The sequence below is a fragment of the Cavia porcellus genome, unplaced genomic scaffold (genome assembly GCF_034190915.1).
Source record: "Cavia porcellus strain 051 isolate PalLab524CR breed Dunkin Hartley unplaced genomic scaffold, mCavPor4.1 scaffold_12, whole genome shotgun sequence".
In the NCBI taxonomy this organism is placed as follows: domain Eukaryota; kingdom Metazoa; phylum Chordata; class Mammalia; order Rodentia; family Caviidae; genus Cavia; species Cavia porcellus.
Window position 1 is genome coordinate 23,610,872 of NW_026947495.1, and position 16,576 is coordinate 23,627,447.

The following is a 16,576-nucleotide window of genomic DNA, read 5'->3' on the forward strand; positions in this document are numbered from 1 at the left end:
CTTTATAAGCACCATTTCTAGGATTTTGAGCTTGGAGAGCCACGCATTCTTAAGTGAGAAATCTAACTGCCTACTGGCACAACTGTTTTAAAACACTTTTAAAAAACAGCATGTTTAAAAGACCTTACCAAAATATGTGTACAAACATTTATAGACTGAAGTTGTTTACAAGAACATTATCATGTAATACAATGTAGTAGCCACATTATAAGAATGTTGTATTCACCATATGTGGGCCACAGGGAGAACAACCAGGCATCAGCCCCTTCCTGTTAATTGGCACCATTCACAGGCCATAGGGAAGAGAACAAGAAGCCAGCCAGTGCCTGTGAGTCGGTGCCATGTGCAGGCTGTGGGGAGGAAACCCAGACTCCAGCACCTGGCACACAAGCTGGGAGATAAGAGCCAACCTCTGTTCCCCCTCCTCCCCACCGTGAGTAACCAGCTGGTCCGGAGAAACACAGGTAGAGAAGGTAGCTACCGGAATAAAGCAGACCTTAATGCTTGTAGTATCTACTGTTTCGTTGACTTTTTAGGCCTAAAGCCAGTAATATGATCATCTATTTAGAGGACAACAATATGCAGTATATGATCTATGGGGGATCTCCTTTTGAAGGTGGTATCCATCGTTATCCCTATAATACTGTTGTAAAGTCCTATATCATTTTAATTGCTTTGATTTTATTCTATTTTGTCTTCTTTAATTTTGTTATATCTGATGGCATGGACAGTATTTCAAAGATAACAAGATAGGGGCTAGGGGTTTAGCTCAGCGGCATAAGCACCTGCCTTGCTAGTGTGTAGCCATGAGTTCGATCCTCAGTATCGATAAAAAAGAAAAAGACAAAAAAAAAAAAAAGATAACAAGATTATTATGGTAGGCATTTTGGATTTACTATTGTTTTGGAGTCCTGCATTGTGTTCATTGTTTAGTTTTTATAGGTTCTATTCGATTTTCCTATGTCTGATGCTATGGGCAGTTATTTTGAAGATAACAAGAGGCATGATGGTAACCTTCATTGATTTCCTATTTTCTTGTTTTGAAATCCTGTATCATTTACATTGTTTTCCTTTGATTGGAATTATTTTGTTTTATTTTGCTTGGTGTTATTTTCTTTAAAATAAAAAATTAAAAAGAATGTTGTAATACATTATTATGACAATATGAAAACTGTGAAAAAAGTGTCAACAACCTAAATAGTTAACAGAATGGATTACATAAGTGGTACAAAGTATCCACTATCCATTTGATAATCTCTACATAGCCAGTGCATAGTTTTGAGAATATTACGTAGCATAAAAACTTTGGTAAATTGCATGAAAAAGTATGCTATTAAACTATATGTTTTATGATTTTTTTAAACACAAAAAACAATTGGAAATATTCCAAATTGTCAACAGGAAACCATTTTTGATTACTGCTGTCCCTTAGTGTACAATGTAGACTAATTCTGGGAACTCTTAGGTATACTCAAATCCTCAAGTGGTTATAGGCCTTATATAAAATGACACATTATCTACAGATAGTTTCAAGTTATATAATCATCCAACATAATTCAAATAATCCTTAGATTACTTATGATACTTAATAAAATGTGAATGCTATGTAATTTTTTCTTACTTTATTGTTGAAAGAATACTGACAGGAAAAAAAAAATCTGTATACAGTCAGTACCAATATAATTTTTAAGTTAATTCAATCCTCAAGTGGTAGAATCCAAGGATATAGACTTCATGAGTATAAAGACTCAACTGTTACTACTATTTACTTCCTGCTATTTTCCAATTCCCATAAATGTAACTATTTACTATATTTATGAGAAAATTGCTAGTACAGAGTTACATACTGACATATAATGTGAACCCTCTTTCCCATATACAAGACCTTTTACCAAAGAGATGTAAATGTTGCTGCTAGGTGACCCACAGTTGGATGCAAATTAATCAAGAGAAAGACATATACCAGATAACTTTTAAGGGATGTCTGCAGTTAACTGTCACCAAGCCACCATGGGACCTAAAGATGAGAAGGCAACAATCACACATTGCTACTGAGATCACCATCAGGCTGCTTTCTAATACTCTGATTTCTTTTCATTTTGTCTTAGAAAATGAGAGGATGGAAGTGAAAGAAAGAACAAAGTCAGAATTTAAAGTCAATCAGGAATGCTAAGATGTTACACTTTTCTTCTCACTAGCAAAGGAGCCGACACTTACCTGGGATTATCCCTGGTCACAGTCAAGAAAGCCTGCCACCGGAGGGTAAGAAGTCACTTCAAAGCACTTTGGTTACAAGCTTCCCTGAGGTTCAAAAGTTCCCTGACATTGGGCACAAAGGGGAGGAGCTTCTGAATCATGCTAAGTTTGAAAACTCAAGGAAAATTCTACCCAAACCCAGGGACAAACAAAGCTAGATTTTTAAGATGGTTAAGACCTATGAAAACTCTGCTGGGTCTGGTACTTATGTGGGCCTAAATTCTTTCAATAAATTTCAGCATAACTCTATGTGCTTGCTAACTATAGTTTTCCCCCAGAAGTTTATGTCCTGGAAGTTTGGTTGTACACAGATGCATGGACCGTCAACAGATGAGGCCCACAAGGATTAATTAGGTCATCAGAGATCTAGTCTCATGAACTGATTAATGCTGATGTCCAGGGAGTCTGATCCTTTCATGATCTTAGTTTCCTGTCTTGTTATATGATCTTTTCTGCAATTAACTAGTCCCCTTCATTGTTTTTCTACCATGCTGTAACAAAGCAAGGGGACTCTTATCAGGATGCCTGGGTCAGGCAGTTTTTCTCGCCACAAAAATCCTGAGACTAATATATTTCTTTGTATTAAAAAGTTACCCCGTCTCAGGTAACTTGTTACAGCAACATAAAAAAGACTAAGACAAAGCTATGTTGGTAGTTCTTAGTCCTAGCTGTGCATGCAAATCACCAACAGAAGTGTAAATGAACAGATGTATAATTTTCATTATAGACTTAGAATTTCCTGAGTTGTATTTTAGGCATCTAACTTTTCGAAAGCTCTCTTCTTGGCATGATTTCATCCCTTCTGCTGCCTGTACATCTCATACCAACATTTATACTTATCTCTATGTATCATTGATTTTGCCCTTCCTATTGGATCATTCTCATAAGCACATTTGGTATGCCTGATACTGATTCTTCAAGAGCTTGATTTTCACCACAGCCATTCCACTCCGGAGGAAAACTCAGAAAGGCTATCTTCACGTGTTATCTCCACATCCTTTTCCCTTCTTGCCCACCCTAATCAGGAAATATGATTATGAAGATCATGGCTTCTTGTTATCAACAGCCAGAGTCAATAACTATCTCTGTGCTTCATCTTACTTATTCTCTTAAGATTGGTCTTGAAACATTATATTAATCAGCTTTCCTATTGCTGGACAAAATATTTGACACTTGCAATTTAAGGAAGGAGAAATTTAATTTCTTTTATGGGCTCCAGAGGTCTATGGTTGGCTGCCTCCAAGGCAGAAACGTGGTGGGGTAGGCTGGTAGAGGAAAGCTACATTCCTTGTGGCAGCCAGGAAGTAGAGAGAGCTAGAAGAAACAGAGAACACCTCTTGTTATGGTTTAGATTAAAAATATTCCCCAAAGGCATCATAAGTTCATACACTGGACCTTTAAAGGTTCTTAGATCATGGAGGCTCTGTCCGTATCAGTGAATTAATCCAAGGATGAGTTCAGAGTGAAGCGTGCTGTTGAAAGTGAGGTCTGCTTGGAAGAGGCAGGTCACTGGGGGTGTGACCTAAAAGAGTTTATTTCTCTTCCCAGTTCCCTTGTCCTCTCTCTGCTTCCTTGCTTTCATGCCATTAGCAACTTTCTTCTGTCAGGCTCTCCCACTATGAATTTCCTGCCTTAGAGCTGGCCAACCATGGGCTAAAAACATGAACCACAATAAACCTCTCCTCTGTTAAGTTGTAGGTCTCAGGAGTGTTTTGTCCCAGTAACAAGAAAGTGACAAAAACACCTCCAAAGTCATGTACCTACTGATATGCATCCTCTCATGTTTTAACAGCACACCGGCAGTGAGCAAAATCAATGGATTAATCTCGTGATACATATAGTGACCCCAGGGTCAAACACCTTCTGGAAGCCCCATCTCTGAATATCTGAGTCTTTATTTGGGGGTGGCAGGTTCACTTTAAAGCATAAGAAACATTTTCTTCATGAGGCTCCTCTGATGCCTTGCTTTCTATTTTATGCTACTCCAGGAACTACACTTCCACAGTCTCATCTGCTGGCTCTTTTTCAGCTCTTTAAGATCTCTGATGGAGGGATGCCCTGAAGATCTGTCCTCTGCTCTCTTCTTGTCTACTTTTATACTTCTAGTGTGGCCTTATTTGGTCCCACAATGTGAAATGTCATCTATATGCTGATAGCTCTCACATTCATATCTTTAGTCCTGACCTCAACCTTGTACATCCAGAAGCCTATTGAGTACCATCACTTGAAGGTTTAGCAGTCATCTCAATGTGGATAAAGCAAACTGATGATTATGCATTCCTCCCCTAAGTCACCTCTCCTTCAAGACTTGCCTCCATCGGAAATTTGATACAACCTCGTGCTCAGTTGCCAAGGCCAAAATCTAAGTCAGTCTTTATTTCTCACTTTTCCTTATATTTTTCATCCAGTGGTCAATAATTCCTGTGGCTTTTATTTCAAAAATATATACCTACTTGACCATTTCTTCCAGTCTAGAATGCTAAAGCCATACAACTGAGTTCAGAATTTTATGCTCGCATTTACTGACTACTACTATACTATGTGACCTTGGACAAGACATCAAGCTTTCTGGGGCTCACTTTCCCCATTTTTAAAACAATAAAATAATCATTTGATAACCACAACTACCATCACTGTGTGAAATTGTTATGAAGATCAAAATAGTGGATATAAATATACTTAGAAATTGGAACAGTGCTTAGGGCATAATAAGCCACACATAAGGGTTTGTTGACATGGTCATTATTCTTCTTCACCAGTCCTCTCATTTAATATTATCATTAATATAACATTACTATATTCCCTATTATTCCTAGGCACACAACCTAGCCCAGCCTATCAATATCTGCTTTCTGGAATCTTAACCAAACCAAACCAAAGTTAAAAAAAAAAAAAAAAAAAAAAAAAAAAAAAAAAAAAAAAGAAAGAAAAGCCCTCAAAACAAATCAAAATATTGAGACCCTTTTCCCGTCCTTGTTGCGGTCTGGGAAGTTTATATATGTAATCTCATAGAAATGTTACTGGAATTCTGGTGAGTTAATTTTAATCTACCACCTCCAGTGCAACCTCCAGGAAGAATAAAGACACTAAGACATATTTACATTATAGGCAGGCTAGGGGTCGTGAGTCTGGTCCAGATGAGGGTTTGTGGAACAAAGGCCTTGACCCAGGGCCTAACCCAGAATTTATGAATTCATGAAGAAGAGAGTGGCTAGAGGATTAATGATGGGAGAATGGTAGGAATTATGTGAATATTAAGAGCAGAGCTAGCTAGGAAGCCAGAAAGCACCTCTGCAATATGCAGAGAGAAGGGTATGCAGAAAGATGAATCTGCATAACACAGCTGATTTAATGTTTAGAGGGCTGGTGCTTTAATTCTGAAATGCAAAATCCCCCCCCCCCCCCCGCGCGAAGTCATGGCCTCTTATTTTGAGGCTCAGACCCAGTTGACAACCTCGGACCACTGACTCTCTCATTTTGCTGTGTTCAGTTATTTAGGGGGAGACACTGAGATGAAACAGTTGATAGCTGGCTTCAAAGATTACACATCAGTACTTCATCTAGCCCTATTTACATTGCTTAGAGCCAGTGAAAGGGAAAAGAAAATAGCTTAGCCAGCTCTGTACATATCAGTACATGGAGACAGGGCTAGGTTTAGCAAAGTGGAGGCAAGTGCTCTATATTTAAAGAGAGCCATACATGTCTTCTACAATTAATACATTGTATTACCTATTATTCCCAGGCATGCAGCATAGCCTAGCCTACCAATATCTGTTGTCTGGAATCATAACCAAACCAGAATAAAAAACAAGAAAGAAAACCCCCAAAAACAAACCAAAAAGTGAAATCAAACCAACCAAACCAACTAAACAAACAAAAAACAAAAACAAAACAAAGCAAAAAAGAAAACTCAAAACAACAACAAAAACACCCCTTCCTGCTCTCCCTGACCCTACTCCTCTACTGTCTCACTATGCTATGAAAAAGAGCAAGTACTATGTTTTTAAAATACAAGTCATATCATGCATTTCCAGGTTATACATGTCTAATGGCCTCCCTTTAAATGCAGAACTATTTTCCATAGCTTTACTGTGACCATAGCCTAAAAGGCTTTATAGAATCTGGCCCTTATCTATCTCTTTAAATTCATCTTTTTCTAAGTTTTAAACCTTATTCCTGCTATCCCAGGATACAGTCTTGATTTTTGTTTCTCTAAGTTGTCAAGCTTTCTGTCATCTTCAGGTAAGCTTCCACACACAGTTTCCTTTTTCTGGAAAGGCATCTTGTGGAACATGGCTGTTTGTATCAAAATGAAATGACCTAGTAGCAGAGGGATTTCTTACGTAAATAAATTTCTCTCACTTTCATCTCAAATTCTACATGTTGTTCAGTTTTGTTTCACTGAGAAAAGTAAGGAAAGTTTAATTTGGCTCAAGGTTTCAGAGGTTTTCATCCATGGTCACTTGGCTTCATTGCTTTTGGGATAATGGTGAGACAGAACATCATTGCAGGGAACGTGCTGTGAGGAAAAGCTGTCGGCTTTCGCTTTGGTATCCAAGAAACAGAGAGACCAGTGAATGGGTCAAGCACAAGATACACCCTTGTAGGGCATTCTGCCAGTGACCTATTTTTTCCAATCAGGCCCCACTGCCAAGTGTTTCACTACTTCCCAATAATGCCATCAAATTATAAATCTATCACTGGATTAATCCACTGATGAGATCAATGCTCTCCTGATTCAGTACCCTGTGTTTTGGACCAAACTTCATCCCAAGAGTCCTTTGGGGATATTCCAGTTCTAAATTACAATCCTCTACTACTATATAATCAAATTTTTATTATTCACAGGCACTTATTTGTCTATTTATTTAATCACATGTTATCTACTCACTGGATTGGGGACCATAAAAAGTGAATTGATCCAGCACCTTGAACAACCTTTGACTTATAGAAGATATTGACTAATGAGTTGTATATATAACTATGATGTACAGCCAGGTTTGACTATTTTAAACTACCTAACTTTAAACAAGAATGACAGATTAGCAAAATTCTTATGCTTAACACTTTGTCATATTTTCAGAGACATAACTGAATAGAAAAGGCTGTTTTTTACCTGAACATGTTTGAGTGTCATATTTTTCTGCACAGAAAACCCATTCTCATAAGGAGGCCAATTTCTTCTGACCTGGAGACTATAGCTATCAGCACTTACTCGGTGGTTCAGAACTCTCCAGTGATCACAGGCTGATTCTCCCTCTCACTAGTGGGTGGCAATCAGAGATATTGTGCTAGTCAGGACTGAGCAAAGGGAATGTGCAGTTTGATATAGGGTGAGATATAAAGTTTCCATGCTTCAAGAGAAAGGGCTACTGCAACAGGGAGAGGGAAGGCCTAGAGTCAAGCAAATCGTGTATTACAAGTTATATGCTATGAACCAACCTGGGGTTTAGGAAGATACCCAGGAGTGGAAAATAGCAAAAATTCAAGATGAACTCAAAGGATTCTTTAGATGTGCAAGATGCCCCAAGCAAGGACACAGGGTGGGTTGGAAGAAAAGAGCAATCCTTTTACAGAAGACAAGTGTGACATAGCAGTGCTGGTAAGAACAATGAGCTGTATTTCTAAGTCAAAAAACAGTTTCTGAAGTGGACACCTTGAAAATCCAATCTTTAAAAACAAATCATATGTATGATAGTATTAAGTATCAGAGTATCAGCAACTACTTTGAAGGCAATAAGATTCACATTGATGCCATTCTGGTTTGACTATTATCCTCTTTTAAAGTTTTGTAAGGTTTATCGTGTTTAGGTTTTATTGGTCTTATTCTATACTGTTTAGTTCAACTTTATAATACCTAATGAGATAGACAATTCTTCTTAAGGAAGTAACAGGTATTACGGTAACCATTGTTGATAACCTTGTACTCTGTTTTTACATCATGTGCTATGTCTATCCTTAGTTTTGACTGACAGCTTTGTTTTATCATGTTTGATTTTATTCTCTTACAAAAAAAAAGTAATAAGATCTATGGGAGCAATAAAACCCAAAATATGTAAATTTTGTTGTAATAAAGAGAGGGAAAAAAAAGTGCCCTAAAGGATACAACAGCAATTGTGTTTAGGTGTGTTAAATAGATGACCATATTAATATTTTTGTTTGGATCATTGAACACAACTATTTGCAGTCTCACTGTTTGAATGTTCACTTTGTATGCTTTAATCCTGTGACCTGAATAACCGTTTCAAAAATGATAGTGTGTAATCTATTAACTGGTGATATCTTACTGTTTTTTTTTTTTTTTTGTAGTTCTGTATTACTTGTACCCTTACACTGTTTTGTTTTTTTTTTTCTCTAGAAAAACAAAACAAAAAAATCATATTGTATACCACACACTGGCACTTAAAAGTTAGAAACTGTGCCAAGTGGATTTCAGATCACCTTTGTGACCCAATGGCACTGATATAAAATATATCAAATAACTTCTCAACCAGAAGTTAGGACAAAGATTAAAATTTCCACCAGTGGGTAGTTGTGGCTGAATTATGAGGGCAAATGACCAACTGGCACTCCATGATAACTGTAAATGATTGACAGTGATGTCCTCAGCAGAGGAAACAATCTCAAAAGGAAGAAAGAAGCGCGTTTCTGGTTTCGTACGTGCATTACTTTGACAGTTCTGAGTTCCCTTTAGGAAGGTAAATGTCTTTAGTAGCAAAATATTTTGATGAGCTCAGAAATGGGGAATGATGTGGAACAAGCCTTCAAAGCAAGTGCACAGGGCTGAAAAACTCTGCATAACAAAGATGGCTGTGGGAGAAGGGAGAGGAGAGAAGGAGCTATCCAAGCTCCTAGGGCAAGGAACTGGAGACTGAGCAGAAAGGGGCTACTGAGAATGTCTGGCAGGCAAAATATTGAGTGGAAACGGAGTTATTTAAAGATGTACGGTGAGAACTCCACATTCTGTGTATGGCTGGATTGTGGAACCAAGGTTGGTTCCACCAGAAGACAAAGGATTGCAAATTGAAAGCAACTGGAAAGCAATCCCTAGAAATGACCATGAGAGGCAAAAGTCCTGGGTTAAAGACTGTTGTCTTTAACTTTCCTCAGGTTGTTTAGTTTAGTTCAACTTTATAATACCTAATGAGTATTTCCTCAGGTTGAGGATGAGATGTCAGGGAAATATATACTTAATTATTGAAGTCAGGAGCTTCCCAGATATAATCTAGGTTATTGTCAATAAATATTAATAATTATTAAAAATTATTGTCATATTTATCCAGTACACAGTATCGGAGGCAGACTCTTCATCTCCTTCTCTATGCATTCTGGGGACCTGTTTGGGGAACAGGAACAAAGAAGAGTTTCTATCACCCTAAAAATCATTTTCCTGTTTCCTGGATCACCAGGAACCAAGTGACTAATGTATATAGTTGGAGGCAGACTCTTCATCTCCTTCTCTATGCATTCTGGGGACCTGTTTGGGGAACAGGAACAAAGAAGTGTTTCTATCACCCTAAAAATCATTTTCCTGTTTCCTGGATCACCAGGAACCAAGTGACTAATGTATATAGAACACAATGGGTAGAAAAATTTGCTTTTCTAAAATCTTGCTAGGGCATCCAATCTTGCCAGAGCAATTTTGATACATTATGGTTAATTCCCCTGCAATCTTTCAAAGGAGCATTTTGCTGAAGTACATGAATCTATATGGGGCTCTGAGATTAACACTAATCGAAGTTTGTCAACTATTACCCCACAACAGTTTTTAACCTGTGTAAGAGATTCTGTACACTGAGCATAAGTAGTCAATTAAAAACTAAAATTGAACACTGTGTGAAATTCACATGAAAACATAATAAAAAGATACTGAGATTTTTATATAAGAAAATGAATACAGAATTCTTTGATAGAGGATAGTGAGATATAGGTGCCACAGTTAACAACATAAGCCAAGAATTTTAGAAAACAAGCAATGATATTTAGACTAGAAAAAATTAGCTTAGAAAATGAAATATTTTGTGAATTTAATTCGTGGGTTTAGCACTTAAAGGTATCAGTTACTGCACCTAGCTAAACCTGGGTAAAGGAGCTGTTGCCCAAAGTGGTATAGCTTTATGCTGTGGAAGGAAGAAATATAGTTTATTTCTCACTCCAAAGTTTATGAAACATTTGCTGCCAAAGATATTTTTAAAATATCTCAATACCTCTTAGCTTGATTAAATAAAATATTCTTCACAAGCTTGTCTCTGACAATGAGACAAAGTGAGAACAATTTTCACCGTAATCATAAATAAAAAATAATGATTTAATACATGTAACATCAACTTATTCCTTCCTCTAAATACAGCTAACTCAGGTTAAAGATGAAGCCATGAGTTGCTTAAAACTCTCAGAGAATCAGTCTTTCTTGAGCAGGCTTTTCTATTTGTTCACAATGAGTATTTGTAGCAAATGATAATGTAAGTGAATCTGTGGCAAAATAGTTGAGTCCTGGTCCTTTGTCAAGGGGAAGCTCTTCCAGGTGATATCTAACATCAGTTGGTTACCTGTCTGCCTTCAATAATATTTGGGTAGGTTAGCTGAAATTTTTATTCATCATTCTTGCATTAGTCATTGTGTTCAGATGAATAGAAAAAATACATAGGAATGGGTTGCACCCTTGGAGTGGGCTGATAAAAGAGACCGATATAAGGGAATAGTGCTAAGAAAATGACTCATGTAATCCTCTATTCGGGAAGGTTAGTTACTATTGCCACTTTTGCAAATGAGGCAAGAGAGACAGAGAGAGAACAGGTAACCTTGACAGTTTTAAATGAAGAACACAGTTGAACAAAAATTCAAACAAAATCCTGAGAATCTGAGTCCAAAGATCATAAATTTAAGCATATTGCATACTTTGTGCTATTTCCAGAAAAAACTAGAATGAAAAAGACATGCTTATTACAAGCAATATGGGAAATCACAGACAAGGCTGCAAGGGCCAAACAGAAAACATGACTTCTTTCCTAATCCTCTTCATATTACAAAAGTTTTATAATTCTGTAGCACTTATGCTAAAACTCTGTTTATAGAAGATGAGTGAGGACTTCTTATATATTTATGGGACCTAGAGAAACAAGCTCATGAGAAAAGTAACATCTCTGTGTAGTCTTTCAGCACATGGAACTTAAGAACTGTTAACTGCAGTGTTCTTCGAAGAGCTTCAAAAATTCAGAAATTAACACATGAAGTGATATCAAATGCCACCAGGTAATAAACTATACCAGTGTTTTTCAAACTCTTTTGAAGGCCTATGTTGATCCAAAAATCACTTTAAATAATCCTTCACCCTAACTGTAACTACTTTTATACATTTTACATATTGAACTTTCTTCATGATTTTTTAATTAAAAAGTTCTTCCTCTTAAAGTGTACATTTATAGATATTTTATTATCATTTTTGCCTGCTAATATAGTATATCCACCCGCACATTATTCATCTTCTTAAATCCTAAGAAAACAAAGTGAAGCTTCATACAGTTCTATGACTCAGGAACATGCAATTTTAGGAATTGATCTAGTTTGAGGGCTGAAATGAATTAAAATGAATTATTGGCCTATGTTCTCTTTCTAAGGCAATGCAATCATAGGCAGCATGTTGAGATCCTTTCAGGTTGCAAATTTTAACTTTTTGTTCATCATTGACAAAGGAATCTCAGTGGCAGACATTTGATTGTATTAGTCTGAGAGAAGTGAAAAAAGGAAGATTTATGCTGACTTAAAGCCAGCACCAATAAAAGCAGAACACTGTTATTTTTCTTTAAACGTGCAAAAATGGTTTGATTTCTTACCTCTAGAGCTTTCAATCTTTCTAACAGCAATTTGTTTTTTTCTTTTCCTTCATCTGTACTGCTGCTTTCGCTCCTTGAATCCTCATCTACCACTGTGGGAAGATCATCCAAAGCTTCCTTGTGTTTTCTCTCTTCCTCTGATAGTTTTTCCTGAAGAAAGAAAGAATTATTGTTTTCATTAATCTCCAACTGGAAAATAAGAACTGGTCTAAAGCTTAGAATTTCTTTATTGCTTTTGCGTTCTTTTCAGACCCGAGGTAAAAAAGATTTTCTTAAACAAATTCTGAGTTATGCTTACATTAGTAAACAGTTTACTTTTTTCTACTGAACTCTGGCAGGTCAAACCCACTAAGTCTGGCTGGAGAAGGGACAATGCCAACAAAGCCCCAGGTGGAGGCACGTAGCTAATTCATTTTTATCTGCTCAATGGAATCACCATGCTTTAAACCGGAGGAAAATATACGGACCTTGATGCTTTGATTTGTGAAAAGTTTAGTGCCTCAAAAATACAATCATTAAAGTCACTGGATATACAATTATTAATTTAAGGAAAAATAAAATATCATGAAACATTGAAATAGTGAATTCAGAATTATAAACTGAAAACATTTAGTTCCTTCAGCTCAATAAACACATAGGTTTTAAAGACTCCTTAGTCCCTTTTCTATCCCTTTAGGATTTGTAATACAGCCTCGAGGCAGACAGAAAATGTTGTTATCTTGTCCTGCCTCCCAGTTGGAAGCTCTTCATTCAACCTTGTGTCTGGCAGCTTTTGGAAGTTGAGAAGTGTTAATTTGCTTCTTCCTTGTTTTCAAGGGAAGAAGAAATGTCAAGAGGATATCATAAGAACAAAACATGATATGCTGTGTGGATTCTTCAAAACCCTTCTCTATACAGCCCGGTGAGATCATTCTATCATATTATTAGTTTGAAACACACCTGCAAAAATCTTTGCTTTAACATAGTTGACTGCCAGTTGTCTGGGCTACACTGGATTATCAATGGTGAGACATTTTTTTTTATATTTAGAAGCTAAGATCATTTGCAAATATAGAAAAAAAAAGATATAATTCTTATTTTTAAGGGACACACAGTATCTTAGAAACAGCATAAAGGGACAAAATTAGGTTTCCAAATGTATTCAACAAAGTACCTGGGAGGTTCAAAAAGTATTACCAGTTATTTTTGAAAATGCAGTATAAAGTATGTAAAAACAACTGTCTTAATTCCCACGTATAACCCACGGTATATAATATGTGTCAGTCTAAATGCATATATACATTTTTTTTAAACAATGGAGACTACAGAGCCAGTAAATTGACCCATGGTAATCTATTTTGTGCAGATTTTGTAATTTATTCTGTCATCTCTTTATATAAATAAAGGCACAGAGCTCTTTATGAAATCAGGCCCACATAAAGAATGCAGGTGTATTTACTACCAGAACAGGTTTGAGTTCAGCTCAGAAAAATGTTAGGTAAGTTTAAGATACACATACACAGGACAGAAAATAAACCAAGATCATGGTAGCGATTTTATAGCTTTGATTCTTTAAGGTTTGGCAACAGTCACATATTCATTCCCACGATAAAAAATACTAAGTTTGTACATATTATTAACAACTCAACTTTGAAACCAAGAAGTATATTTGCTTAAGATTTTGGATGAATATAATTAATTGCTAAATTGGGATTATAAAACAAATTTATTTTTAAAACATAATTTTTATTTTCTCATCTACTGTGGCTTTTCACTGCTCTTTCAGTAAGCTACACTTGTATTTTATATACACCTTTACCCTATAATCTGTAATGATTAGGACTCCAGCACTGAACAAAACAAATAAAAACCGCTGGTGTGAGAAATGGAAACTGGACTCTGATAGCCATTTCCCAGATCTACTAACTACTAGCTTGGCAAATGACCACAGATAAACTATTTAATTATAACAAGTCTTTGTTTTGTCTCCCTAACAACACTAATGTCACATACAGGGTGTGACTGAAAAATACAGAATGTTGAAATGAAAATAATTATTGCAACAGAAGATCACCATCATTCCCCCTCAAGACATTTCATTTCACTTCATATTCACTTATACCATTATTATTGTCATTTTTCTTATTTTGTATTTTATTATTTTTAACATACTTTGAGATTTTTATTAGTACAGAGGTGTAGTACATAAGGTTTGTATCCCCTGTAAGAAGTTAGCTAATGTACATAAAACATCTTAATTCTTCCCCCATATCTTCATCCCCTCCTTTTTTTTGTATGATCACAGTACACAGTGTGTACAGCCCTTGTATATATAATAGTTGGTACATGCCCATGATATATCTTAATTCTTTTATATCCACTGTACCTCCCCATCCCTTTCCTCTGACTATCTATCTTGATTCCCTTCCACTTTGAGAAAGACCTACCATCCTTCTTATTATCTATCTTTGATTTTACTCTTTATTTGTACTTTGGAAATCTCATGTAAGAGAAATCACTGGAGGTTTATATGTCTGGTTTACTTTGCTCGGAAGCAGTTCTGGAAGTTCTCTTTCATGAGTGTCTTCAGTTGTGCTGTTGTGGCTGATTCAGTGTCCTGGGTCAATTCTGAACATTTATCTTTTAGGGTTATTTTGAATTTAGGGAAAAGCCTGAGGTCACCTAGTGCCACCTGTGTAGGGGTGGATGATGACACACCAGCATGATTTCATAAGCCTGCCCCTCTACTGGATAACATTTGGCATCAGCAACCACTATATATCACTTCATAGACTCTCATGAAAGAAGACTCCTAGAACTGCCTCAGAAAGTAGAAAAAATGATGGGATAAATGTGTTTGAATCGAAGGGTAGTGTCTTTATGAGGATTAACAGTAATCTGGTTATTATTTTTAAATTTTAAACATTGTATATTTTGATACCTCAATATGTATTCATACATACACAGTCAATTCTAATTATTCAAAGAAATTACATTCTATAAAATTGTCAAGAACACTAAATTAGTGAGTTATGAACCATTACTCCTAGAAAGAAATAGAGGAAGATTCCTATTAGCCCCTCATTGCCACAGTTAATCAATCAATGTATAATTTTATATTATTTTTTTTCTATTAAAGGCATTTGGTTTCATCTGTATTGTTAACCCACTCATTGAAATAGTCAAAAGGATTATAAATTATCTCTGAATTAAGCTGATCTGATATTTTTCAGTTAGGCACATTAGCACCTCAACAGCATATCTGGGTTCCATTTTAAACAGCAAACACCAATAAAAAGCCCACAGTATAAAAAATAGTGCTATATAGGCTGCAAACAGAATACTCATTTATTGCATGAGAGGTAAAACAAGGAGGAAAAGTGTTGCTCTATTTGATGTTAGCCAGGAATATGACTGTCAGATGAGCCCAATATTTCATAGTTCTGTACATGTCCATGAATAACTATGAAAGTACTACAAATGGTAATTGGGGTTGCAGCTAAATTTCAGTGAATAGACAAATTTACAAATACAGAATCCCATGAAAATGAAGGCCTATTGTACATAAAAGACACATTTAAATATTCAATATTCAAGTCTAGACACAGTGCCTAAATACCATGTGAAACAAATGGAGATAATTCAAGATCACATATAAAGTATATGTATTTGAATTACATGAAATTCAAGGGTCATTTTATATAATTCGAAGAAGGAAAAATCAACAAGGGTAGTGTGATTTCTTGGAAATGAGATGTAAATTAAACTTTGACAGAGTGATCGTTAGGGAGATATTGGGTGGCAGTTTGGTCAATGAGATACTGAAAAAGCTCCTATTTGGGACTAATTTTGTCTTTATTGGTTCATGAGGCGGCCAGTTTGATCACAGCACAGAAAAAATGTTGAAAGAGTAGTTTAGCAATAGGATTGAAAGACAAACAAGGGAAAGGATTCTTAGAAATGAGACAAAAGTTTAGATATGCTTATTTTATTCATTTGTTTATCCAATAAAAGTTTACTAAGCACTGACTACTGGTCATTTACTAACCTAGGTGCTAGAACTATTAAAAGCAAAATAAAGTTTCTGAATTTCAAGAAATTATCTTCTAATGTTTTAAAACATAACAAGTTCCAAAACATAATTGAGGCAAGTGGCAAATGCTAGGTAGAAAATAAAACAGTGTAACTGTGAAAAACAGCAGTCTGGCTAGACACAATATGGCAACATCAGAATAAGGCTACCAGAACTAGCTCTCTGAATTATCACCAAATGATGAGAAAACAGCACTGAGGTAACCATCTGGGAGAAGTGCATCCCACACAGAACAAAAACAAAGCAAATCCATGAGAGCTCAGCTTGTCTTGCTGGTTAACTGAGGTAGGGTCTCTGCGATGGAAAGAGGAAGACAAGAAGGAAAGCAACCTGAGTTTTATTCTAAGTAGATGAAGAGAAATAGGAGGCTCAGCAAAGGAGTGCCAAGTTCTGATATGTATATTGGTATCAACAT

General features: G+C 36.1%; 1 protein-coding gene across 9 annotated transcripts in view; it reads right to left on the reverse strand.

The window, feature by feature from the left end:
• Positions 1-16,576, reverse strand: part of Nckap5 (NCK associated protein 5) — a 949,190-nt gene that overhangs the window by 266,160 nt on the left and 666,454 nt on the right. For all 9 annotated transcript variants that reach the window (XM_063259587.1, XM_023561118.2, XM_063259589.1 and 6 more), the window contains one exon: positions 12,090-12,239. In XM_063259587.1, the coding sequence (XP_063115657.1) occupies positions 12,090-12,239 (150 nt within the window). The remainder of the gene's footprint in view (positions 1-12,089; positions 12,240-16,576) is intronic.